Source organism: Nycticebus coucang, chromosome 9 (genome assembly GCF_027406575.1).
Source record: "Nycticebus coucang isolate mNycCou1 chromosome 9, mNycCou1.pri, whole genome shotgun sequence".
In the NCBI taxonomy this organism is placed as follows: domain Eukaryota; kingdom Metazoa; phylum Chordata; class Mammalia; order Primates; family Lorisidae; genus Nycticebus; species Nycticebus coucang.
Window position 1 is genome coordinate 130,376,454 of NC_069788.1, and position 26,998 is coordinate 130,403,451.

General features: G+C 38.5%; 1 protein-coding gene and 1 pseudogene across 3 annotated transcripts in view; one reads left to right on the top strand and one right to left on the bottom strand.

The window, feature by feature from the left end:
- The window catches only part of MNAT1 (MNAT1 component of CDK activating kinase), a 290,256-nt gene that overhangs the window by 167,448 nt on the left and 95,810 nt on the right, over nucleotides 1-26,998 (top strand). For 2 of the 3 annotated variants that reach the window (XM_053602545.1, XM_053602546.1), the window contains exon 7: nucleotides 12,242-12,363. In XM_053602545.1, the coding sequence (XP_053458520.1) occupies nucleotides 12,242-12,363 (122 nt within the window). Of the gene's footprint in view, nucleotides 1-12,241; nucleotides 12,364-19,790; nucleotides 19,867-26,998 lie in introns of all 3 variants that reach the window. The other variant, XM_053602544.1, reaches the window with a different exon arrangement.
- LOC128594039 (mitogen-activated protein kinase kinase kinase 2-like) lies at nucleotides 20,173-23,466 on the bottom strand (annotated as a pseudogene).

Here is a 26,998-nt window from a genome sequence, read left to right on the forward strand (position 1 = left end):
AAAGTCCTCAGTCTATTAGCCCAGTTCAAAAGGTCCGAATCAACTGTCTCAATCGGCACTTGTCTCGGGTGGAAGGGTTCAAGAGGTCTCTGGGAACTGGATCACAGGGGCCTGGTGACTCCTCTGACACAGTTCACCCCAGTGCAGCGTGGAGTCAGGAGGAGCCACCCAGCAAACAGAGCAGTCTAGGAAGGTTGACGTCTCCTTCCCCACTTTGCCCCTCCGGTGGACCCAGTCACTGGTATCTCTGCAGATGGCTAACCCAGTTGCCTGCAGTGAACAGACACTCCAGGGATTTGCACCTGCCTGAATCGCAAGGAAGTCTGCCAGGCCCCCGCAGACTGCCGCTATCTAGCAGGAGGAGATGGGGCCTGACATCTTTGAGTGTTTGATGCAGGTGATGGGAAGGAGGTGTTCACTCAGGCTTAGCCCCGTCTCTGATGGATGCTGCTAACAGAACAGAACAGAACAGACAACTTTGTGAGGTTCTGTCTCTGTTCCTGTCGTCGCCTACAGGAGACGGGCTGTTTTGAGTTCAAACGTCTTTGCTGCTGGAGAATTGCGTCTGAACACCTCTCTGGGTCGGCCCCGCCCTGGAAGCTTCCCGGGTTTGTGAGCCGCGTCACCCGGTGGCCTCCTCTGGTTGCCCAGGGGGATAGGGGGTGTGGCCTCAGAATATCCAGAAGTGAGCGTTCTTTTGTTTGCGTCCTTGTGATCACAGCTTGCCACAGCGGTGTTGATGTGCGTTCTTCAGCCTTCTCTCTTGGTGAGGCTCAAGTCCACCAGGATACTTACTAAATTCCTGTCCCTTAACTCTCCTTCTGGACGGGAGCCTTTGTTGAAAGCTGGCTTCAGTCCGCCATCTTGTCTCCCATTTGTTTATTTTTGTTGTTGTTGCAATTGCCATGGCAGCCTTCTTCATGAAGTCTTTCCCCAGGCCAATATCTTCCAGTGTTTTTCCTATGCTTTCTTTGAGGATTTTTATTGTTTCATGCCTTAAATTTAAGTCCTTTATCCATCTTGAATCAGTTTTTGTGAGTGGGGAAAGGTGTGGGTCCAGTTTCAGTCTTTTACATGTGGATATCCAGTTCTCCCAACACCATTTATTGAATAGGGAGTCTTTCCCCCAAGGTATGTTCTTGTTTGATTTATCAAAGATTAGGTGGTTGTAAGATGTTAGTTTCATTTCTTGGTTTTCAATTCGATTCCAAGTGTCTATGTCTCTGTTTTTGTGCCAGTACCATGCTGTCTTGAGCACTATGGCTTTGTAGTACAGATTAAAATCTGGTATGCTGATGCCCCCAGCTTTATTTTTGTTACAGAGAACTGCCTTAGCTATACGGGTTTTTTTCTGCTTCCATAGAAAACGCAGAATCATTTTGTCCAAATCTTTAAAGTACGATGCTGGTATTTTGATAGGAATGGCATTGAATAGGTAGATTGCTTTGGGAAGTATAGACATTTTAACAATGTTGATTCTTCCCATCCATGAGCATGGTATGTTCTTCCATTTGTTAATATCCTCTGCTATTTCCTTTCTGAGGATTTCATAGTTTTCTTTATAGAGGTCCTTCACCTCCTTCGTTAGGTATATTCATAGGTATTTCATTTTCTTTGAAACTATGGTGAAGGGAGTTATGTCCTTAATTAGCTTCTCATCTTGACTGTTATTGGTGTACACAAAGGCTACTGACTTGTGGACATTGATTTTATATCCTGAAACATTACTGTATTTTTTGATGACTTCTAGGAGTCTTGTGGTTGAGTCTTTGGGGTTCTCTAAGTTTAAGCTCATGTCGTCAGCAGAGAGGGAGAGTTTGACCTCCTCTGCTCCCATTTGGATTCCCTTTATTTCCTTGTCTTGCCTAATTGTATTGGCTAGCACTTCTAGCAGTACGTTGAATAGTAAAGGTGACAGAGGACAACCTTGTCTGGTTCCAGTTGTAAGAGGAAAAGCTTTCAGTTTTACTCCATTCAGTAAAATATTGGCTGTGGGTTTGTCATAGATAGCTTCAATCAGTTTTAGAAATGTGCCACCTATGCCTATACTCTTCAGTGTTCTAATTAGAAAAGGATGCTGGATTTTATCAAATGCTTTTTCTGCATCTATTGAGAGGATCATGTGATCTTTTTTTTTGCCTCTGTTAATATGGTGGATAACGTTTATAGACTTGCATATGTTAAACCAGCCTTGCATCCCTGGGATGAAGCCTACTTGATCATGATGAATGACTTTTTTGATGATAAGCTGTAATCTATTGGCTAGGATTTTGTTGAGAATTTTTGCATCTATAGTCATGAGTGAAATTGGTCTGAAATTCTCCTTTTTGTTTGGGTATTTTCCTGGTTTTGGTATCAGGGTGATGTTGGCTTCATAGAATGTGTTGGGGAAGATTCCTTCTTCCTCAATTTTTTGGAATAATTTCTGCAGTACAGGAATAAGCTCTTCCTTGAAGGTTTGATAGAATTCTGGAGTGAAGCCATCTGGATCAGGACATTTTTTGGTTGGAAGATTTTTTATTGTTTCTTTGATCTCAGTGCTTGAAATTGGTCTGTTCAGGAGCTCTGTTTCTTCCTGGCTGAGTCTAGGGAGAGGGTGTAATTCCAAATATTGATCCATTTCTTTCACATTGTCAAATTTCTGGGCATAGAGTTTCTGGTGGTATTCAGAGATGATCTCTTGTATCTCTGTGGAATCAGTTGTTATTTCTCCTGTATCATTTCTGATTGAGGTTACTAGAGATTTTACTTTTCTATTCCTCGTTAGGCTGGCCAATGGTTTATCTATTTTATTTATTTTTTCAAAAAACCAACTCCTTGTTTCATTAATTTTCTGAATGATTCTTATGTTTTCAATTTCATTGATCTCTGATTTGATTTTGGATATTTCTTTTCTTCTACTGAGTTTAGGCTTAGATTGTTCTTCTTTTTCCAATTCCATAAGATCTCTTTTGAGATTGTTGATGTGCTCTCTTTGTTTTTCGAATGTAGGCATCTAAAGCGATGAATTTTCCTCTCAAAACTGCTTCTGCAGTATCCCACAGGTCTTGGTAGCTTGTGTCCTTATTGTTGTTATGCTTAAGGAAGTTAATGTTTTCCTGTTTTATTTCTTCCTGCACCCATCTGTTATTCAACAGAAGATTGTTTAATTTCCATGCCTTTGTGTGGGGTCGAGCATTTTTGTTAGAGTTGAGTTCCACCTTTAGTGCCTTATGGTCTGAGAAGATACAAGGTAAAATTTCAATTCTTTTGATTCTGTTGATATTTGTTTTGTGTCCCAGGATATGCTCAATTTTGGAGAATGTTCCATGGGGCGATGAGAAGAATGTATATTCTTTATCTTTGGGATGGAGTGTTCTATATGCGTCTATCAAGCACAGTTGTTCTAGGGTCTCATTTAAATCTCTTATATCCTTGTTTAATTTCTGTTTAGAGGATCTGTCCAGCTCTGTAAGAGGAGTGTTAAGGTCCCCTGTTATTATGGTATTATCAGATATCATATTGCTCAGACTGAGTAAGGTCTGTTTCAAGAATCTGGGAGCATTTAAATTGGGTGCATAAATATTTAGAATCGAAATGTCTTCTTGTTGTATTTTTCCCTTGACCAATATAAAGTGACCATCTTTGTCTTTTTTGACTGTAGTTGCTTTAAATCCACATGTATCTGAAAATAAGATTGCCACTCCTCTTTTCTTCTGAATTCCATTTGCCTGAAAAATTGTCTTCCAACCCTTGACTCGGAGCTTTAATTTGTCTTTTGAAGCCAGGTGTGTTTCTTGCAGACAGCAAATGGATGGCTTTTGTTTTTTAATCCAGTCAACCAATCTATGTCTCTTCATTGGGGAATTCAAGCCATTAACATTTATTGAGATAATTGATAAGTGTGGTAGTATTCTATTCGTCTTATGTTGTGAGAGTCCATTGCTTAGTTTTATCTTTTGCATCAGTGTGGAGGTTAGGTTCTGTCCTTTAATTTCTGAGTTCTTACTTTGCTGCTGATCCATTGTGGTGGTCAGTGTGCAGAGCAGGTTGAAGTATTTCCTGTAGATCTGGTCTTGTTGTGGCGAATTTCCTCAATGTTTGTATATCTGTAAATGATTTGATTTCTCCATCAATTTTGAAGCTTAGCTTAGCAGGGTACAGAATTCTGGGCTGGAAATTGTTCTGTTTAAGTAGATTAAAGGTAGATGACCATTGTCTTCTTGCTTGGAAAATTTCATTAGAGACGGCTGCTGTCACTCTGATGGATTTGCCCCTGTTGGTCAACTGGCACTTACTCCTGGCAGCTTGCAGAATCTTTTCTTTTGTCTTGACTTTGGACAGGTTCATCACAATGTGTCTTGGAGAAGCTCGGTTAGAGTTGAGGCGACCTGGGGTCCGATATCCCTCTGAAAGCAGTGTGTCAGAATCTTTGGTGACATTTGGGAGGTTTTCTTTTATAATATTCTCTAGTATGGCTTTCATTCCTCTTGGGCATTCTTCTTCCCCTTCTGGAATTCCTATAACTCATATGTTGGAACGCTTCATAAAGTCCCATAATTCTGACAGTGAACGTTCTGCTTTCTCTCTCTTCTTTTCTGCCTCTTTTACTATCTGAGTTATCTCAAGAACTTTGTCTTCTACCACTGAAATTCTTTCTTCTGCATGGTCTAACCTGTTGCTGATACTTTCCATTGCATCTTTAAGTTCCCTAATTGACTGTTTCAGTTCCTTCAGCTCTGCTATATCCTTTTTATATTCTTCATATTGTTCATCTCTTATTTGATTCTGTTTTTGAATTTCCTTTTGGTCATTTTCCACTTTATTAGCAGTTTCCTTCATTGTTTCCATCATTTCTTTCATTGTTTTCAACATGTGTATTCTAAATTCCCTTTCTGTGATTCCCAACATTTCTTTGTACGTGGAATCCTCTGCAGTATCTACCTCATGGTCCCTTGGCGTGGTTGTTCTGGACTGGTTCTTCATGTTGCCTGGAGTTTTCTGTTGATTCTTTCTCATGAATGATTTCTTTTATGTGTTTCCTTGCCCTAATTTTCCTTTTACTTCCTCTTGCTCTTTAAGTTCTCATGCCTGTGGAATAAGGGTTACAGAACCAGATGGGTGAGAAGGTTGAAGAGCAAAAAGGGGATGAAAGAAAGGAGGACCGTGAGATAAGAGAAAAAAGAAAAGTAGAGAAAGAAGAGGGGGTGGGTAAAAGGAACATTGACAAAAAGAAGAGAGGCACAGAAAGAGGGAGACAGAGCAATATAGGTGTACAGTAGGGTACTTTGATACAACCTTAAAAAAAAACCACCTTCTGGGGGTGCCCAGTTGGGTGGTTCCCTTGAGGTCAGCAGCTCTTTGCTAACCTGATCAGACACAGTACCCCACCTCCACCAAGTAGAGAGGAAAGACAAAAATGCTATAAATGAAACCAAAACAAGCAAACAGATAACTTTACGGGATAAAATTGGGTGGAAAACCAAATAATAGCGGTAGGAACACTAACAAAAATGAAGTTCTAAGTATTGAATTAGGCAGCAATGGGAAATTATAATTAAACTAGAAAAATTGAGAAAGAAAAAGGATCTGTATGGAAAAGGTTGAACTTAAAAAACAAAACAACAATCAACAACATCAAAATAAACAAAAAAACCCAACCAAACCAAATTAAAAGAACAACAAAAAAAACACAACCAAAAACAAAGCAGTATGTATATGTGATTGAATATTGTCTGGGCAACACGTGGTCTTTTGGTGTATGAGATGTTAATCACAGTTCTGATACGACTGGAGGCTGCTAGTTTCTCAAACCCCAGGAGGTAGACCCCCTAAATCTCTCTTCAGCCCACTTGAAAGGCACTTTGAACTTGTTAACTTGCTGAGCAGAAGCTTTCCCAGGGAAGTGCTTGTCGCTGGAATCACTGCTGAAGTGGCTATCCACTTACCCTGTGTGCCAAAACTGGTCTCCCTCTGTCCCCGAGGGTTAGGGCTGCAAGGCGGCTCAGACCCCGCCCTTAGGCTACTCAGTCGCTGAGTTACCGGCTCCCACCGAATTCTAGCTCTGCTACCCTGAGGGCGGAGCTTGCTGGGGCAGATCGCTCACAATGGCTGCCTGTGACCCAGAGCCAAACACTATTAGCTCCGTCTGGCTCAGCGGCTCAGACTGGGGCCCTAGACAAAAGCCAAAGTTCTCCGCACTCCCGCTCAGGGTCTCCCCAAGGCAGTTCAGCTGAGTGCCAAGTCCAAACACACCAAAACAGTTCACAGGTAAGGCCTTTCTGGTTTGCAGTCTCGCTGCTACTGAACTTACAGTTGCAGGCGGGTTTAGACGGATTGAACACACGCGACCACTTGCCGGTTTGCCACTGTTTTAGTCCTCCTCTTGGGGTCCAGAAGTCTCTGGCTGACTCCCTGTATCCTCTCAGGGGTGATGATAGGCAGATCCCACCAGCCAGAGATGCCTGGAGTCCTATCTCCCCAGACTTACGGTGCCCAGATGTAAGGAAGCTGTTACTCGGCTGCCATCTTGCTCTGGCCTGTGTGGCTTGTGTTTTTTAATCCAGTCAATCTATGCCTCTTTAGTGGGGAATTCAAGCCATTGACATTTATTGAGATAATGGATAAGTGTGGCAGTGTTCTATTGATCTTATTTTGTGAATGTCCATTGCTTAGTTTTGTCCTTTGCATCATTGTGGAAACTAGGTTTTGTCCTTTAATTTCTGTGTTTACTTTGCTGAAGGTCCATTGTGATGGTCAGTGTGTAGAACAGGTTGAAATATTTCCTATAAAGCTGGTCTTGTTGTGGCAAAGTTCATCAATGTTTGGATATCCATGAAAGATTTGATTTCTCTGTCAATTTTAAAGCTTAGCTTAGCGGGAAATTGTTCTGTTTAAGTAGATTAAATACAGATGACCTTTGTCTTCTGGCTTGGAAAGTTTCATTAGAGAAGTCTGCGGTGATCCTGATAGATTTGCCCCTGTAGGTCAGTTGTTGCTTACTCCTGGCAGCTTGCAAAATCTTTATTTTTGTCCTGACTGTCGATAGATTCATCACAATGTGCCTTGGAGAGGCTCTGTTTGAATTCAGGCAACCAGAGGGCCGATATCCCACTGAAAGGAGTATGTCAGAATCTTTGTTCATATTAGGAAAATTTTCATTTATAATATTGTCTAGAATGGCTTCCATTCGTCTCGGGCATTCTTCTTCCCCTTCTGGGACACCTATAACTTGTAAGTTTGAACGCTTCATAGAGTTCCATAATTCTGTCAGTGAATGTTCTGCTTAGAAAAGAAAAATGCCAAGGAAAAATGTTGAAATTAAAAAAAAATAAAATAAAAACCCATAAACAAAACCCCCCAAACCAACGGAACAAACAGTATAAAATCTTGCTGAGTAGTGTCTGGGCAACAGGTGATCTTCTGAGGTATAAGATGTTAATCACAATGTTGATACAGCTGTATGAGATGGAGACTGGAGGCCTCTACTGATCTCTCAGACCCTGCAGGCTTGGGAGCCCAAAAGTCTCCTCAGCCCACTTAAAAGACACTCCAAACTATGAAGCTTGGCCACGCAGAGGCTTTCCAAGGAAAGCACTTATCCCTGGAATCTCTCCCGGTGTGGCTCCCTGCTTATCCAGTGCACCAAGTCCAGACTCCCACTATGCCCCTGAGGGCTGAGGCTGTTAATCTGCCACACTTGGAACTCCGCACTTCCCCAGTGTCTCAGTACCCTCCTTAGGGCAGCTCAGTCACTAGATTGCTTGCCCAAGGTCTCCCGGCTGATCTCAGCGCTGCAACACACAGGGGCAGCTCTCTCACAGCAGCTGTGTCGGCAGCCCAGAGCTCAACGATATTAGCTCCTTTCTGGGTCAGCGACTCAGACCAGGGCCCCAGACAATGCCCAAAATCATCTGCCCACACCAGCCCAAGATCTCCCAAGGCAGTTCAATCGAGTGCCCAAGTCCAAGAAAACCAAAACAGACAACAGGTAAGGCTTTTCCTGCTTGCAGTCTCGCTGTTGCTATGGGTACAGCTGCAGGCAGCCTCCGACTGAACAAACGCACCCACCAGTTGCCCGTTTTCCACCACTTCTGTCCTCCTTGTGGGGTCGAGAAGTTTCTCACCAGCTTCCTGTGTCACCAAAGGGAATCCTCTGGGCAAAACCCACTGGCCAGAGATGCCTGGGGTCTTCTCTCGCCACTCTCACTGCGCCTGGCTGCAGAGAAGCTGTTACTCGGCTGCCATCTTTCTCCAGGTGTTTTAGTTTTTGATTTTTTTTATAGCACTTAAATCTATACCATATCATTTATATCATACGCATGATACACTTGCCTTCTTTAATCTGAAATCTCCTTTATTAATTTACAATAATATTTATCAAATTTACTTTTTGGTGGGAATGCCACACTTGATAACCGTTTTTTATCTAGGAAACTTTTAAATACCTTTTTGCCTCCAGTCACTTAAAACCTTTAACACTTCCCTCACGTAACTTGTTGTTAAATTATCATCTTATTCGTTGGAGACTTAAAAAAAATTAATATGCCAATTAGTATAAATCATTGTTCTCTAAGTTCTTCCCCAGCTTTAAGTTTGAGAAACTTGGCATCTATCTCACAGCAATATTTTTGGGGAAGAATTATTGAATGTTAGAAGGCCAGTTTGTGTATCATTTATTAACTTTGTTCTTATCATTCTTATGGTAAACAGAGTTACCACTGGGTAATGTTTATTTCTCTTTTTGATAATTATTATAATTTTTAATTATATTAAAATTTTTTGAGCCTTCGTATTTTAAGTTTCTGCACTGTTATTGGTTTAAAACATCTAGGATTTACTTATTGGCATTAAAACTTGTGAATTGAACAATCATGATTATATTGTCTAAAATGATATGGGAAGGCAGTGTGGTATAGTGGAACATGTCCTGGACAGGAGTTAAGGGATTTAGCTCTGTGTGACCTTAGAACAGTTTCCATATCCATAAAATATAAGAGTAGGGGAGAAGACATAGGCTTTGGATCTGACAGACTTAGCTTATAATCCTCAGTATGCTAGTAACCACAATGTGATCCTCTTACTCACAGATCTCTGTTTCCTCACCTTCGAAGGAGGGGTTAATAGTGCTTAACGTCATAAAATTATCGTGAATTCCAATGAGCTAATCAAAGTAAGAACAGTGCCTGGGCCAGAGTAAATAAGGTTAACTATTATTATTAGAAGATCTTTTATATTTACACAAACTTCAGAGAAGACTTTGAACTATATTATAACTTTAATAAGTTGAATATTATTGCTAATATTTAGGGAATGATTAGTTTTAGTATATGGTTTCCTTTGTAATGACTTGAGAGTTTGTCATTCTTGAATATTATCTCCCCCAGAAAGTATTCCAGCTCTTAAAAATACCAATTCTATGTCATCCTTTCTAAGCTTGCTCTCTACTCTCTAATATGAAAATGGAGTGTTAGAAAGATGATAATAAGTGTACTTCCTTGATTGTTGCAGTATTTTTCCCTCTTCTCCCCCATCCTCATAACTTAAATACCTGACACTAACACTGGACACTTCTATTGTGTGTGTATATGGCAGGAGAATTTAGTCCCTGGCAGCTTATGAAGAAGATAACGAGAAACGGATGGATGTCAGAAGGCTACTTAAAATACCACACACAGGGAGATTTCTTCTCAACCTATATAATGCTCTCTGCATAAGTCAAAAATTGTATTACTCTGTGATAGTAAAAGATTTAACTGGACAGTTTTATGTTTATTTAGAAAGGCTGTGAAACATATGGGCATAGGGGTTAAAATAACATTAACACAGTTTCTGACATTGTATGTTTATTTCCTTTGCATTATTCTGGGTAGGCAAATGAAGAAATCAGAGTATCTAAAACCTGTCTTAAAAAATTGTCCTGAAATACATGCAATATAAAAATTTTTACCATTTTCAGTGTATATTTCTATGTTATTAGTATGAATTCACCACTATCATTCACCACTATCATCCATTTCCAGAACTTTTTTATCTTCTTCAACCGAAACTCTTTACCCAAAAGCTCCTTTCTTCTTAAGGCTGAATAATATTCCATTGTATTTCTATTTTGTTTATTCATTCATCCCTGATGGACACTGGGTTGCTTCCACCTTTGGTTATTGTAAGTAATGCTGCTGTGAATACGCACGGGTGTGCAAATATCTCTTCAGGACCTTGCTTTCCTTTCTTTTCGGTATGTACATGTACCCCGCGGTAGAATTGCTGGGTTATGTGGTAATTTTGTTTTTTAATTTTTTGAGGACTCTCCATATCGTTCTCCATAGCAGCTACATCATTTTACAAATTTCTCTCTATCCTCACTAGTTCTTGGGGTTTTTTTTTTTTTTTTTTTTTGGTTGTTGTTGTTTTGAGACAGAGCCTCAAGCTGTCGCCCTGGGTAGAGTGCTGTGGCATCATAGCTCACAGCAACCTCCAACTCCTGGGCTCAAACGATTCTCCTGCCTCCACCTCCCAAGTATCTGGGACTACAGAGCACCCACCACAACGCCCGGCTATTTTTTGTTGTAGCCGTCATTGTTGTTTGGTGGGCCCGGGCTGGATTCAGACGCACCAGCTCAGGTGTATGTGCCTGGTGCCTTAGAAGCTGGAGTCACAGGCACCAAGCCAGTGTTTTTTGTTTTTTAAAAGAATAATAGACATCTCAAATAGCCATGGATGAGAAATAGTATGTCTTTGTGGTTTTGATTTGCGTTTCTCTTACGACTAGTGATGTTGAGTGTCTTTTCACATGCTTATTGGCCATTTATATATCTTTTTTGGAGAAAAGTCTTTTCAAGCCCTTTGACCATTTTTGGAGAAGTAATTTTGTGATTACAGTGTTAGATATCCTTATTGTAACATGACTGTAAACTAGTTAGGATGATGCTACATGGGTTTGAACCCGTTAAAGAGAAAAACCTTGAGTCAGGTGCACATTTCTTCACTGGTTGTTCCTCACTGCTGCAATTATAGGTAGTCACTTTTAAGTTATAACCTTTATTTTAAAAAGTAAAATATTTAACATGTATATTATGCAACTCAGTAATTTAGGGGAGAAAAGAGAACTAAAGATTGTAACAAAAGAAAAAATATATAAACTAGAAAATGGAAGACCTAATAACTTATAAGAATGGTTTATAAAAAAATATAAAATAGAGAAACTGATAACTATACCAAGAAAAAAAACAGAACTAGGGTTAGAATAGGAAACCATGAACTATATAAAAAATAGGGATTTTTATAAATTAGAATTCTGTGTGTAGATGTATGTACAGTGTAACGGTGTTATGATGCTAAGTGACACTTTATTTTGTGTATCTCTGCTCAAAGATGGTCTGTAGGTCCTTGTACTTTAGTTATCCAGTAGTTCTTTCTTCTTAAAAAAATACCTGAATGTTTCCATTCAATTTGATTTTTAGCATAAAATTTTCTTATTTTGTGTGTGTATATGTTTAAATAATGTGAAATAATACACAAGATTAATACACAAGGTAAGCAAGATTGATTCTGTTAGAAAGACTTAAGAGAATAGATATTTAGCTGCCAAAGCTTTGTAGAAAATTTCATTAGCTTTATTTCCTAATTAGGGCTTCCAAGAAAACACTGATTACTAAAAATGTCAACACTGTTGAATGAAAAGAGGAAAATGTGAAGATAGATTATGCTTATGTATTTATTTGCTGAGTTGTACCATTGACATAAAGAAATTGTACTATTTAATGCTGAATTTGAATTTAATAATAGATTTAATTTTCTTTCTTTCTTCTTTTTTAGACAGAGTCTCACTCTGTTGCCCTCGGTAGGGTGCCATGGCATCACAGCTCACAGCAACCTCCAACTCTTGGCCTTAAGTGATTCTCTTGCCTCAGCCCTCTAAGTATCTGGGACTACAGGCGCCCACCACAACACCCGTCTATTTTTTGTTGCAGTTGCCACTGCTGTTTTTAGCTGGCCGGGGCCAGGTTCAAACATACCACCCTTGGTATATGGGGCTAGCGTCCTACCTGCTGAGCCACTGCCCTAATTTTCTTTCTTTAAATCTTATCTCAATGACTATATGTTAATTATGTAGTGTGAGTTTCAGTAATGTACCAGTGAAACAGCAGACCTAATGGATAATATTTTTAATACAAAGAATTTAATCTCTCTTTAAAGTAATTATGTATGACTAGCAATATAAAAGTAATATTTAAGGCATTAATTTCTTTCATTTTTCTAATAGGGTCAATATATTTCATTAGCACCTATTCAAAAACTTGAAGAAGCTCTATATGAATATCAACCACTGCAAATAGAGACATGTGGTCCGAAAGTTCCTGAGTTCGAGATGCTAGGAAGACTTGGGTAAGTATCCAAAAGAACTTTATGTTGAGGACCTGATTATGTAAGACTTTGTTGTCATTCATTCATTTATTTATTTATTTATTTTTTAAACAGAGTCTCATTATGTTGCCCTCTGTAGAATGCTATAGCGTTACAGCTCACAGCAACCTCAAATCTTAGGCTTAAGCAGTTCTCTTGCCTCAGACTCTCAAGTCACTGGGACTACAGGCACCCGCCACAATGCTTAGCTGTTTTTGTTTGTTTGTTTTTTTATTGTTGTCGTTGTTTAGAAGGCCTTGGCCGGGTCTGAACCCACCATCCCTGGTGCCTGTGGCTGGTGCCCTAACCACTGTGCAATGGGTGCTGAGCCTGTTGTTGCTATTTTTAATTGACACTTTAGCATTCTTAGATTTTCAGTTTGTAGAATTGTATTCTTTTGTAAGGCAAATGAACATTGTTTAATACTAAGTTAAGTTTTATTTAGCATTTTAATTTTTCTATGGGCTTGGTAGGTCTCTTAAAGTTGAGACTGGAATTTATTACTTCTTCTTCAAGCCTGTTCCTGATAGCCATATTGGATTGGCTGTTCATTTTCAGCTCACTATATACATATAATATAATATAATATATATACATATTCTTTATAAATTGGGGCTTAATTTAGTCAGTAGTAAGGCAGTAAAAATATGAGTTGGGCTTATTGCCATGAAAAAGGGTGGATTTAGTCACTGTCTGCTATATATAGTGAAATTACATTTATGAGCCATGAGCCGTGAAATATATTTTGTCAAAAGGTATAATGTAAGGCTGTCCCAGGGGTTCAACAGTAATATCACATGTATCCATTTTGGAAATGAACCTGAGATTGTGGCTTTTGTGAGTGATGGAGATGGTCATAGTCTGTCTTATGGGTATAGGTATACTTAAAAAGTACAGGCACAGATGTTTGATGGACCAAATTATTTCTCAGTCTGGTGTTTTAATTTAATGTTATTGAATGTAAGTCTTATAAAGAGACTTTTTTTCAACAAAAGAAAATTGTGTAATGAATATGATATGGAAAATAATAAAGCCAAGTAATAAAAAGAAATAAAAAAGAGTCAAAGGCTCCAACAGCAAAAATAAGAAAGACGAAACAAACAAACAAACCTCTATGCATCTTCAAAACCCAAACTAAAACCTTCATGGTACATGCAAACATAGGGCTTCAAGGTGAAATTACTGTTAAAATGATACATAGTTTAAGGTTACATTTTCTTTAGGTCTGTAATCTCTTAAAATCCTACAATTTACAAGCATGAAGCCAGTGGGATGTGAAACACAACCTAAAACCCCCTTTGAGGGCAGATTTAAAATAATTATCCTACATGCTACAATTGATTACAGCTTTAGGAGAGAGACAATATTGTGTTTTATCATGTAAAACATTGTACATGATGTAGACATTGATTCCTTATCTCTTACTGTGTTACAAAGAGCCAGAATTCTGTATAAATTCTGTAAATTTATCTTAAAATCTTTACTTTTAATGTCAATGAAAATTAAGTGTTTAAAATAGCATTCCTCTGTTACAGGAATTATTTTCCAATAATTTTGTTAACAAGATTATATTTGAGAAATAATGGAAATGGCCATGCCTAATAATAACTGCACAGCAGTTAAAGGGCAGGAAGAGGGAGAAGGGAGAAGTATGCTGCTGTAATACTTCTTATACTATATGTGAAGTGGTATAATATCTCAAGATAGATTGTGATGAGTTAAAAAATATTTAATATAAACCCTAGAGCAATTACTAAAAATGTAAAACAGAGAGAGAGCCAATAAGCCAACAGCAGAGAAAATAATACGTAAGATCACAAAAAGCAGGAAAAAGCACCAAAAAAATAAAGAAGGAAAGGGACAGTTAGAAAGCAAATGTCACGATGGTAGTTCTAATGTTAACCACATCAATAGTTAAATGCGAGTGCAGCGCTGTCCAATAGAACTTTTTGTAACGAAGTATGTGGTCTAAGTCTGCGCTGTCCAATAGCCACTGGTCGCATGTTTCTATTGATCACTTGAAATGTACCCAATATAAGTGAAGACTTGAATTTTAAATTTTATTAAATTTAAATTTAAACCTGCAGCGCCTGACAACCATATTGGACAGCACAGAGCTAAATACTCCAAATAATAAGCAGTGTTTGTCAGATTTTTAAAAGCAAGATTTACTATATGTTTCTACAAGGACCTCTTATGTTACGTATCTTAAAAGTTTCTTTGAGCTTCTTGGATCTATATTTTGTTATTTTAATTTTGTAAAAATCTCAACTATTATCACTTCAAAGATTTCTTCCAACCTCATTTTCTGTTTTCATTTTGCGGCTCTGATTTCACATATGTTAAACTTTTCTTGTTATCCCAATTTTTGGCACACGCCTGTAACAGCACTTGGGAGGTCAAGACACAGGTGGCTTGCCTGAGCTCCTAGGTTCGAGACCAGCCTGAGCCAGAGTGAGACCGCTGTCTCAAAACATTAGCTGGGCATTGTGGTGGGTGCATGTATTCCCAGCTGCTCAGGAGGCTGAGGCAAGAGAATCGCTTAAACCCAAGAGTTTGAGGTTGCTGTGAGCTATGATGCCACGGCACATTACCCAGGGCAACAAAGTGAGATTCAAGATATAGCATAAAATATGCTATTTTAACATTTTTAAAGCATATAATACATTGTTAAGTAGATTCATGTGCAACCCTCACTACCATCCATCTCCCGAACTCTTCTTGCAAAACTGAAACTATCTACTCATTAAGCACTAATTTCCCATCAGTGCCTAGAAACCAGGATTCTACTTTCTGTCACTGTGATTTTGATAGTCTTAGTGGAATCATACAATACTTATCTTTTCATTAATGGTTTATTTCATGTAGCATAATGTCCTCAAGGGTCATCCATATTGTAGCATATGCCAGGATTTTATTCCTTTTTATAGCTGAATAATATCATCTATTTGTTTATCTCTGTTTGGACATTTTGGTTGCTTGTACCTCTTGGGTATTGTGAATAGTACTGCTATGAACATGGGTGTGTAAATATTTCTTTGAGACTCTGGTTTCAATTCTTTTGGATATATACCCAGAAGTGGAATTGCTAAATCATGGTAGTTCTATTTTTAATATTCTGAGGAAACCACTATTTTCCATAGTGGCTGAGCCATTTTACATTCTCAGGAATAGTACACAAGGGTTACAATTTCTCCATATTCTCACTAAAGTTGTTTTTTCTATTTGTTTTTTAAATGATAGCCATCCTAATGGGTATGAGAGGGGTATCTTGTTGTAGTTTTGATTTGCCTTTCCTGAATGATTAGTGATACTGAATATCTTTTCATGTGTGTGTTGGCCATTTGTATATCTTTTTTTGAGAAATGTCTATTTAAATAAGCCTTTTGCCCATGTTTGAATTACTTGGGGTTTTTTGTTGTTAAGTTTTAGGAGTTCTCTATGTATTTTGGCTATTGATCTCTGGTATGGTTTGTATGTTGAAACCTAAATCCCAATGTAATGGTATTGAGAGCTGGAGCCTTTGGAGATTTGGAAGGTGATGGGTCATGAGAGCCAACTGCCATGACTGAGGTTAGTGCCATTATAAAAGACACTCCTTCTACCATGTGGGGGCACATGGAGAAGGCACCATGTTTGAAAATGTGGACCAGACACCAGATCTACTAGCAACTTCACCTTGAACTTTCCAGCTTCTTAACCTGTGAGAAATAAATTTGTTGTTTGTAAGCTACCCAGTTTTTGCTATTTTGTTACAGCAGCTCAAATAGACTAAAATAATCCCTTATTCTGTGGGCTGCCTTTTTCTCTGTCAAGAATGTCTTTTGATACACAGAAGTTTTCTTGAGGCTATTTTGTCTATTTTTTCTTTTGTTGTCTGTACCATTGTTGTGATATCTAGGAAGTCATTGCCAAGTCTAATATCACAAAGCTTTTGCTTTGTATTTTGTGCTAGTAGTTTTACAATTGTAGATACGTTGAAGTCAGGGATCCATTTTGATTTTTGTATTTGATGTTAGGTAAGGCTCCAACTTCATTCTTTTGCATGTGGAGATCCAATTTTGTCATCACTATTTATGGAAAGGACTATCTTTTTCCCATTTAATTATTTTGACCTCCTTGTCAAAGTTCATTTGACCACATGTGCCAGGGTTTATTTCTATACTGTCTATTCCATTAGTCAGTATATGTTTGTTCTTATGCAAGTACTGCGACTGTTTTCATTACTGTGGCTTTGAAATCAGAAAGTGTGAATTGTCTCCTTTTTCAGGATTGTTTGGCTATTTGGAGTCACTTGAGATGTCATATGAATTAAATTTTTTTTTTTATGTTTCTGTAAAATTATTGGATTTTTATAGAGATTCCATTAAATGTATAGATTGCTTTGGGTAATACTGGCATCTTAACGGTATTAAGTCTTCCAGTCAGTGATCATGGGATGTCTTTCAATTTGTTAGTCTTTTCTAATTTCAGAGTGTCTTGGACCTTTCATTGTATAGATCTTGTATCTCCTTGGTTAATCCCTAAGTATTTTATTCTTTTTGATGCTTTTAAGAACGGAATTATTTTTTTTTATTTGCTTTTCACATTATTCATTATTAGTGTATAGGGATACACTGATTTTTGCATGTTGACTTTGTATCCTGCTACATTGCTGAATTTGGTTTTTAGTTCTAACAATTTTTTTGGGGGGGGGAAGTCTGTTATATTTGGAATCTTTAGGGTTTTCTACGTGTAAGTTCATATCTTCTGGGAACAGATAATTTTACTTTTTTCTTTCCACCTAGATGACTTTTATTTCTTTTTTCTGCCTGTTTGCCTTAACTAGTATTTCCAATAGTATGCTGAATAGAAGTGATTAAAGTATACATCATTACTTTGTTCCTTATCTTTTTTTTTTTTTGAGACAGAGACTCACTATGTCGCCCTTGGCAGAGTGCTGTGACGTCACAGCTCACAGCAACCTCCAGCTCTTGGGCTTAAGCGATTCTCTTGTCTCAGTCTCTCAAGTAGCTGGGATTATAGGCGCCTGCCACAATGCACAGCTATTTTTTGTTGTTGTTGTTGTTGCAGTTGTCATTGTTGTTTAGCTGGCTAGGGCTGGGTTCAAACCTGCCAGCCTGGGTGCATGTGGCTGGCACCCTAACCACTGCGCTACGGGCGCTAAGCCCTTTGTTCTTTTTTTATTTATTTTTTTAATGCATGGCTTTTCTTTTCTTCTTTCTTTCTTTCTTTTTTTTATTTTTTATTTTATTTTTTGCAGTTTTTTTGGCTGGGGCTGGGTTTGAACCCACCACCTCTGGCGTATGGGGCCGACACCCTACTCCTTTGAGCCACAGGCGCCGCCCCCAAGCCCTTTGTTCTTAAAGGAGAAGCTTTCTCCTTTTCACCATTGACTATGATGTTTGCTGAGGGTTTTTCATAAATAGTTTTTATTAGGTTGAGGTAGCTTCTGTTTCTAGTTTGTTGAATGCTTTTTATCTTTTAATGTTAATCCATTTAGTTTCACATAGGATTCATCATAGCATTATGATTCAAATTGGAATTTCCCTAAAATAAATTTATTGAAATCTATAATTTATTAGAATGGGAAAATTTTAGGAAATTTATTGAATCTATAATCTTTTAGGATAAATTCATATATATTTATTATAGAGTATTATAGGGATACACACATTTTGGTTACTTAACTTGCTTTTATACATTTTAAGTCAAAATTATAAGTATGCCCTTCACCCAGAATATGCATGTGCATTGCACCAGTTAGGTGTGAATTTATGCTACCCCTCCTTTCACCTCCCACATATTTGATTTCCATTGAGTTTTACTTCCAGATGTGCACATAAGTGATAATCGACTAGTTCCAATTTAGTATTGAGTACATGTGGTATTTGTTTCCCCATTTTTGCAATACTTTGTTTAGAAGTATGGTCTCCAGTTCCCTCCAGGTTGCTATAAAAGACACTAGGTCACCATTTTTTTTTTTTTTTTTTTTTAAGACAGAGTCTTACTATGTCACCCTTGGTAGAGTGCTGTATTGTCATAGCTCACAGCAACCTCAACAATGTCTTAGGCTTAAGGGATTCTCTTGCCTCAGCCTCCCAAGTAGCCAGGACTATAGGTGCCTGTCACAACGCCTTTTTTGTTGCAGTTGTCATTGTTGCTTAGCTGGCCTGGGCTGGGTTTGAACCAGTAGCCTTGGTGTATGTGGCTGGCGCCGTAAGTGCTGTAAGTGCCGGGCCTCTGGCACTGTGCTATGAGTGTTGAGCCACCGTTTCTTTTAATGGCTTGGTAGTACTGCATGGTATACGTGTACCACATTGTATTTGTCCATTCACGTATTGATTATTGATGGGCACTTGGGTCACTTCCATGTCCTCATGATTATGAATTGTGCGGCTATAAACATTTGAGTGCACATGTCTTTTGAAGAAAACATCTGTTTTCCCTTTTGATAAATTCCTAATAGTGGGATTGTTAGATCAAAGGTAGGCATATTCTTTATTCTTTGGGGTTCCTCTATATACTTTTCTTAGAGGTTGTACTGGTTTATAGCCTCACAAACAGTGAATGAGTGATCGTTTCTCTTTGCATCCATGCTAGCATCGGTGCAATGTTTTTATCATGAAAGGTGGGTGAATTTTGTCCAGTGCCTTTTCTGTATCAAATTGAGATGATCGTATTATTTTTTCTCATTTATTATGTTAATGTGGTATATTATATTGATTGGTTTTTAGACATTGAACTATCCTTGCATTCTGGGAGCAAATTCCATTTAGTTCTGGTGGATCATCCTTTTACTTTGCTGCTCAATTCAGTTTGCTGGTGTTTTGTTGAGGATTTTTGCATTAGTGTTCATAAGGGATATTGGTTTAGGTTTTTCCCTAGCTTTACTGAAGTACAGCTGATAAATAAAAATTGTATGTATTAAATGTGTACCGCGTGATATTTTTAATCCCTATGTTCTGTGAAATGATTGTCATAATCAGGCTGAGTTAACATATCCATCGCATTGCGTGGTTACTTTTTTTTAGATTGTGATAAAAAAACTTAAGATCTGTTCTCTTAGCAAATTTTGGGTATAACCTTTAACTGTATTACCTTTAGGTCTCTAGAACTTATTCATCTTATAACTGCAAGTTTGTATCTTTTGAATAACAACTTCTCATTTTCCCCATCCCCCAATCCCTTGTTCTACTCTGTTTCTATGTATTCAACTTTTTTTGGATTCCACATATAATCAAGATCATATAGTATTTTTCTTTTTGTATGTGGCTTATTTCATTTACTATAATGTTCTCAAGTTTATCTGTATTTTCATAAACAGCAGGATTTTCTTCTATTTAAGGCTGAATAACATTCCATTTTACATCCCCCCACACTATAATTATCCATTTATGTGTTGACAGATGCATAGATTGCTTCCGTATCTTAGCTCTCATGAATAAAGCTGTAATGGACATGGAGAAGAGGTTTCTCTTTGAGGTACTAATTTTATTTGCTTTGGGTATATTCCCAGAACTGGGGGTTGCTGGATATGGTATTTGGTTTGTTTGGGTTTTTTTTGAGACTGAGTCTTGCTGTGTTGTCAGGCTAGAGTACAATGGCATAATCATAGCCTTATTGTTAGATAAATTAAACCAAGAATCAAGAGAAATACTTTTCCTCTTGTCTTTTTTTCTCTCTCATGTCTCCATTTTTTTTTTTTTTTTAATAAAAAAGTACAGTTAGAGAGAAGGTGAGCAAACAGATGGGAGCTGGGTAGAGAGGCACAGGAGCAATTACTGGCTTTTAGTGATAATGCACAAAGAGTTCATCAGTGGAAGGTCTCAGTTTGGCTACTACAAAGTCTGTTTGAGGACATCTCAAGTATAGTCTGAGCCATGAGGTGGGAGCTTTGGGTTTGTTGGCTGAATGGTGATTTTAAAGATAGTGGCCATTGCTTTATAGGCGGTACAAGGTGGCTTTTCCATTAGCATTTCTAGCACAGTACATGCTACTCTCCAGGTAATGGCTCCTCTGCCCTGTCCTTCTCCATGGATCACTTCAGGGCTTATCCAGTGTAGCGTGCCTATGACAGACTCCACTCCTGTGCCTTTTTTTACAGACAGGTGGTCTGAAGCCATTTGCAGGCCCCCCAATCTTCTACTTTGACAATGCCTGTTGACTCTCGTAAGATATTATGCTCCTTTAATATTGCCATGGACCATCATATCACTGTGCAAATAATGGGCACCCTCCAGAATCTGACGGGTGTGTTTCGTATTCACTTTCTCAGAAAGAGCTCCATATGCTTTTAGTTGGTTCTTAATTGAACCCCTTGGAATATATTTCATAAATATGGAAAGTGTTTTTTTTTTTCTTTTTCCCCCGAGGGATTCCTCCAACAGCCGTAATACTGAACAATTCCCTTATACAGTAAGTTTTTCAATAAGTGAATTTCACATTCAAGTGCATTGATTTCTTTCCTGGTCTCAGGGCCATCTGGGTCAAATTGAACTTACCTAACAGCCAGTTGTCTTCCTGTGTCAACATCAGAACAGAGGTAGACCCTGCCAAAGTCTCCTTGGTCAAGCAGTTTGCTCAGTCTGCAGTTGGCTGGAGCTTGAGGTGAATGGCTAGGTGGGTTGATGTCCATTATAGTCAAAGTATGATTGTTTGTGTCGTTTCTCCTCCTCCTCCTCCTTCATTATACTTTAGAGGTAAAGATACTGCTTCCACTACTAGTGCTTAAGGAATGGATAGGACTGAAACTCACAGGAGGCCAGAGGCTACTCCCTTGGGTCCTTATAGCTTTTGGAAATGTTTTATAGCTATTATTATACTCTTGATGATGATATGATACATGGTGCCTTCTTGGATATATTTCTGCATTTTCAAATTTCTCAAAGATAAGGTTATCATAGTCTAAAAATTCCTAATGGTTATCTGGGTTGCTTGCTCCATGCCCTAGACATTTGTGATTTTAGATAGCTCTCTCCATCCAAAGGACTGTCGAGTGATAGACAACTTCCTAAGCCAGAATTTTCAGGGCAGCTTAAAGATAAAGATTCCAGCATTTGGTCCATGCTCTCTGGAATGAACTCTCTTTCACTGTTCATTTCATACTAGTGAATGTCATTTTGGTCATCTTAGTGTAATTGATCTGGAATGTATCCTGGGGGAGGGGAACTTCTATTTCTGCTAGTAGAACCTATTAGAGAAAGCCAGTTTTTCTTCTCTGCTCCTAACACTGTGTCATCCAAATCTTCTAGTGATGGCAAAGGTTCTATATCAGTAGCCCATGTATTTCCTTTCCTATAAGTAGTATCTTGAAGCTCTTCATATGAATTCTATGATCTAGCAGTTTCATAGCTTTGTCTAAGTCATCTTGTGTAGTTAATGGAATTACCAACTTACTATTGGTATAATGCAGATCCGTGTGCTGTCCAAAGGCAATTTTAGCTTTAGATTCAGATCTTCCAGGTTAACTGGTCTGCAAGGGTGCATGTGGGAATACTTAAGGGAAGATCTTGATGTGCTTGCATTAGTAGTAATAATGATTTTATAGGCTTGAAACCAATATTCAATTATTAGTTGTAAGTAGATTAGGAATTAAATTAGGAATATGATTAAAGAGGATGGACAAAAGGAAAACAAAAAAGAGAAAAGTGATTTGAAAAGAACCTTAATTTCAGTGCAAAGCACTGTGTAAGGTCTGCCCCATTAAAATTCTAAAAGCTGTCTTGCTGGAAGTTTCCCCTCCCACCGCAGCACTCCGCCACCACAGCAGCTGCAAGTAGCAGAGGCTTTCTGCTTGGTCAGGGCTGCCTGCTGGCTCCAGGAGAATAATTCTAGGGAGTTGGGAATGTAGAATGTTTAAACTTTGTTATATACAGTAAGAATTACTCTGGATCAGATAAGGAGATGAAATACCTCTTTTCTTCTGTCACCTTGGTTTGGCCAGAGGAGTCTATCGGTTTGGACATAAGGCTTTTGGGGTATTAAAAAAAATCACTATTAATAGCCGGGTGTTGTGGTGGGCGCCTGTAGTCCCAGCTGCTTGGGAGGCTGAGGCAAGAGAATCGCGTAAGCCCGAGAGTTAGAGGTTGCTGTGAGCCGTGTGACGCCACGGCACTCTACCCAAGGGCGGTACAGTGAGACTCTGTCTCTACAAAAAAAAAAAAAAATCACTATTGTGATTTGTGAGCTTGGTCTAATTAGGGTATTTCTCTGACATCCTGCTCCTGGACTGCTTCACTATCCCAACTCTGTTTGTATTAAGATCATAAATACCTTGGCTTAGTACTGGTAGCACAGTGGTTAGGGTGCTGGCGGGTTTGAACCCGGCTCAGGCCTGATAAACAATGACAAATACAACAACAACAAAAAAAATAGCCGGGCATTGTGGCAGGTACCTTTAGTCCCAGGTACCTGGGAGGCTGAAGCAAGAGAAATGCTTAAGCCCAAGAGTTGGAGGTTGCTGTGAGCTGTGATGCCACAACAGTCTACTGAGGGTGACATAGTGAGACTCGTGTCTCAAACAAACAAACAAACAAAAGATCATAAATACTTTAAAACAATAAAACTAACAAGTAAATCCATACAATTAACATAATTAAAGAAAAAGTTTAGTTAAAAAAATGCAATTGCAGCAAGAACCATGATGGAATTATTTTCCTTGCACTCAGGAGGTTTATGATTGAAACACTGGTATATGAAACAAATACAGAGCTAGCCTGGCATTCAAGGCAGCATACGGAAGCCTCACCAATATAGGTGTGCTGTCCCCTGAATTCCCCGCTGCTTTAAAAACTATTTTTTTCTCTTGTTTATTATTATTTCCTCTTTTCCGATGGCCTCCTGCACCACCAAGCCACTGGAAAGGAACTCATAGCGTGTTGGGGCTGGTACCCGACACTGGTCTCAGGAAATGAAGGATTCTTTTTTCTCCCGTATGTAAAGTTTGACTTGGACATCATCCTGTTTTTTAAGTGATGAAGATTTTGCTTTTCTGGTTTCCTGTGAGGATAATGCTGATTGAACAGCCTTATGAAAAACAGCCGTATCTTGCATGATTGAGTCCAAAGCCTGCTGATCATCCATCATGGCAACCAGCTTAACAATTTGAAAATTAAGAAAATGGTTCTCCCATAACTATTTTTAATTTCCATAGGAGTATTTCTTTCCTTTTTTTTTTTTTTCCTAGACAGAGGCACTCACTTTGTCACCCTCAGTAGAGTGCTCTGCCATCAGAGCTCACAGCAACCTCAAACGCTTGGGCTCAAGTGATCCTCTTGCCTCATCCTCCTGAGTAGTTGAGACTACAGGTGTGTACCACAGTGTCCAGCTAGTTTTTATATTTTTAGTAGAAATGGGTCCAGCTCTTGCTCTGGCTGGTCTCAAACTCCTAAGTTCAGGCCGTCTGCCCACCTCAGCCTCCCAGAGTGCTAGAATTACAGGTGTGAGTCATCGTCTGGCCTGAGGAGTATTTCTTATTAGTCTTTGGGAACAGATCTGCAGTCTAAGCTGAATTTCGTTTTTAATTGTTTCTGTGTCATTAGGTAATAACACAGTTAACCTTTGTATCCATGAGCTCAGCATCTGTAGTCTCAGCTATTTAGGAGGCTGAGAAGGGAAGATTGATCACTTGAATCCAGGATTTCCAGGCCAGCCCAACATAGCAAAATCCCATGGCAGCTGTTCCACGGGGCCGTAGAGGCCTGTAGGCTTGAGGAAGAGCTGCTGCTGCTAAGCCCACCCCTCCACACCACACGGTCTGGCAACCTGGCCCTCAGTCTTGGGAGGCTGCTGGGTCCCTGGGGGCCAGAAGGGCTGCCAGGAGTTGGGCATGTGTGGGTAGGCCAGGCCTGTAGCCTCCTTCACATGGAGCCCAGGGCCGGCAGAGTCGGGGATAGGGGGGCATGTGGACCATCATGGCTGGCCAGGCCCTGTTGGTGCCCTGTCGCGACCCCTCTGGCCCTGGTCTTGGTAGCGCACGAAGGAACCAGGCGTGACACGGATTAGAAGTACAAGCCTACAGGAAGTGGGCTAACCTTAAGTGCAGGGTAGCCCCGAGCCCCCTTCACAGTGGCTAATGATCAAGGTTATACACAAGTGTGGGGAGTTAAGGTAATTACATATGAGGGCTGCATGCACAAGGATTGCCACGTGTTCTTCCCTCACGTGTTCCTTCCCCACAACCCTCATGTAAAATAATTGTAATGTAGCTAAAGCATAATTTTATGGTTGGGGGTCACCACAACATGAGGAACTGTATTAAAGGGTCGTGACATTAGGAAGGTTGAGAACCACTGAAATAGAATGTGGAGTTACAAAACTACATTTATAATAATCTAGCCTTTATACTAATAAGTGTTTTTGTAAAGATGTTAGTCCCTTAAATTGTATAATGTTAGCTTTTTTCATACTTTTTTTAACATTAGCTTGTATATGCTATGTTTTATGCTTTTTAACCTTTCCAAAATTTTATTTCAAGTATCTCCATAATTTCTCTTGTCCTATCCTCAAGTTCACTTATTCTTCTTTTTCATCCTTTTTGCTGATAAGCCATCAAAGAAATTATTTCTAATTTTATAGTTTTTATGTCTAGCATTTCCATTCACTCTTTTTTACAGTTTCCACTTCCTTGCTTAAATTCCTTATCTGTTCATACAGATTGTCCACCTTTTCCACTAGATCCTTTAACTTATTGTAATATTTTCAAAAGTTCCTTTTTGATAAGCCCAGTATCTCTGTGTGTGAATCTGTTGATTATTTTGTTTCTTTTTTCTTTAATTTTTCTTTATATTTTTACATATACATGTGTTAATTAGGTTTCCATTTTTTTTTTTTGCCTTCACAAAATTAAAAAGACTTAAAATTTAATAACAATAACAATGTTTAAGATAAGGATTAGAAACAAAAACCTTGTAAAGAAAGAATGAACATAAATACATTCAGAAAAGGAATCAGACAATTGCTACATCAAAATATTAAGCAATAATAATAATGCAAAGAAAGTAACATTCACCTTGTCAAATAAGAGTATGTCTATTATAGAATGCTTTTGACTCTGAGATTCAGTATGGAGTCATCAGTTAACTTTTTATTTTTTTAAGTATCAAAAAATAGACAACTAATATTTATAAATAAAAGTAAAAGATAATTTCAAAAAACAGATCATGCTAAATCTTATAGATAATAGACAAAGAAGAAATACTTCAAAATCATTCTACTTGATCTGGGTACACCTGATATTAAAGTTGGAGAAAATATATTATTATAAAGGAGAAATTACAAACGTATGTCACTTATAAATGAGGATGCAATATCCTAAACAACATATTAACATGTTGAGTTAAAAATTAATGTTTAAGTAATATACTTTGGTTAAAATTAAAACCAATTTATGTGAAAATTAGACACTATTTTCTTTTCTTTTTTTTTTCTTCCTTTCTTTTCCCTCAGCCTTTCCTTCCTTCTCTGTCTGCTCTCCCTTCCCCCATCCCCCACCGTGTCATTAATTGTCTTCAAATCAAATTGAGTACCTAGGATACATACTTCTCCACTCCTGTGATGCTTCACTAAGAATAATGTGTTCCACCTCCATCCAGGTTAGTACAAATGCTGAAAAATCTCCATTTTTTATGGTTGAATACTATTCCATCGTATAAATATACCACAGCTTACCAATCTATTCCTGGGCTGAAGGACATTTAGGCTGTTTCCACATTTTAGTGATTGTAAATTGGGCTGCGATAAACAGCCTGTCTGGTACAGGTGTCTTTATAATAAAAGGATTTTTTTCCTTCTGGGTAGATGCCCAGTAATGAGATTGCTGGATCAAACGGGAGGTCTAGGTTGAGTTCTTGAGTTCTTTGAGGTTTCTCCATACTTCCTTCCAAAAAGGTTGTATAGTTTGCAGTCCCACCAGCAGTGTAAAAGTGTTCCTTTCTCTCCACATCTGCGCCAGCATCTGCAGTTTTGAGATTTTGTGATATAGGCCATTCTCACTGAGGTTAGATGATATCTCAGGGTGGTTTTAATTTGCATTTCTCTAATAATTAGGGATGATGAATGTTTTTTCATATGTTTGCTAACCATTAATCTGTCTTATTTAGAGAAGGTTCTTTTCATCTCTCTTCCCCATTGATGTATGGGATTGTTGTTTTTTTTCTTGTGGATTAATTGAAGTCCTGTGTAGATCCTAGTTACTAAGCTTTTGTCAGATCTAAAATATGCAAATATCCTTTCCCATAGGGTAGGTTGTCTATTTGCTTTGGTTGTTGTCTCCTTGGCTGTACAGAAGCTTTTCAGTTTAATTAAATCCCATTTGCTTATTATTGCTGTTGTTGCTATTGCCATGACAGTCTTCCTCATAAAATCTTTCCCCAGGCTGATACCTTCCAGTATTTTTCCTATTCTTTCTTTGAGGATTTTTGTTGTTTCAAACCTTAAATTTAAGTCTTTATCCATCTTGAATCAATTTTTTGTGAGTAGACAAAGGTACGGGTCCAGTTTCAGTCTTTTACATGTGGATATCCAGTTCTCCCAGCACCATTTATTGAATAGGGAGTCTTTCTCCCAGTGGACGCTCTTGTTTGGTTTATCAAAGATTAGTTGGCTCTAAGTTGTT